Here is a 360-nt window from a genome sequence, read left to right on the forward strand (position 1 = left end):
GTCCCCACAGCACTGGCACCGGCAACCGACCCCTGTGAAGATGGGAGCCACCCCTGCGCGCCGGGGGACCGGGCACGCTGCCTGCCCCGTGCCGGGGGCCGCCCTGCCTGCGAGTGCCTCCCCGGGTACACCGGCGATGGCATCGACTGCTCTGGTACAGGGGCGCGGGAGGGACCACAGGGTGCCTGCCGGGGTGGCACCACGCAGCCGCCGGGGTGCCCTGCCCGGCTGATCCCCATCCTCCCCGTGCACAGACGTGGACGAGGGCGCCGAAACCCCGTGTCCCCCGGCTGCCCCCTGCTACAACACGCCGGGCTCCTTCTCCTGCCAGTGCCGGCCTGGCTACGAGGGCGGTGGCTT

General features: G+C 74.2%; 1 protein-coding gene across 1 annotated transcript in view; it reads left to right on the plus strand.

The window, feature by feature from the left end:
• The window catches only part of NID2 (nidogen 2), a 22739-nt gene that overhangs the window by 14029 nt on the left and 8350 nt on the right, over positions 1-360 (plus strand). Inside the window, 2 exon segments of the mRNA XM_019474778.1 lie at positions 1-154; positions 255-353. The exon segment at positions 1-154 is cut by the window's left edge and continues 18 nt beyond it. Coding sequence (XP_019330323.1) covers positions 1-154; positions 255-353 — 253 coding nt within the window.

The sequence above is a fragment of the Aptenodytes forsteri genome, unplaced genomic scaffold (assembly GCF_000699145.1).
Source record: "Aptenodytes forsteri isolate BGI_AS27 unplaced genomic scaffold, ASM69914v1 Scaffold76, whole genome shotgun sequence".
Taxonomy (NCBI): domain Eukaryota; kingdom Metazoa; phylum Chordata; class Aves; order Sphenisciformes; family Spheniscidae; genus Aptenodytes; species Aptenodytes forsteri.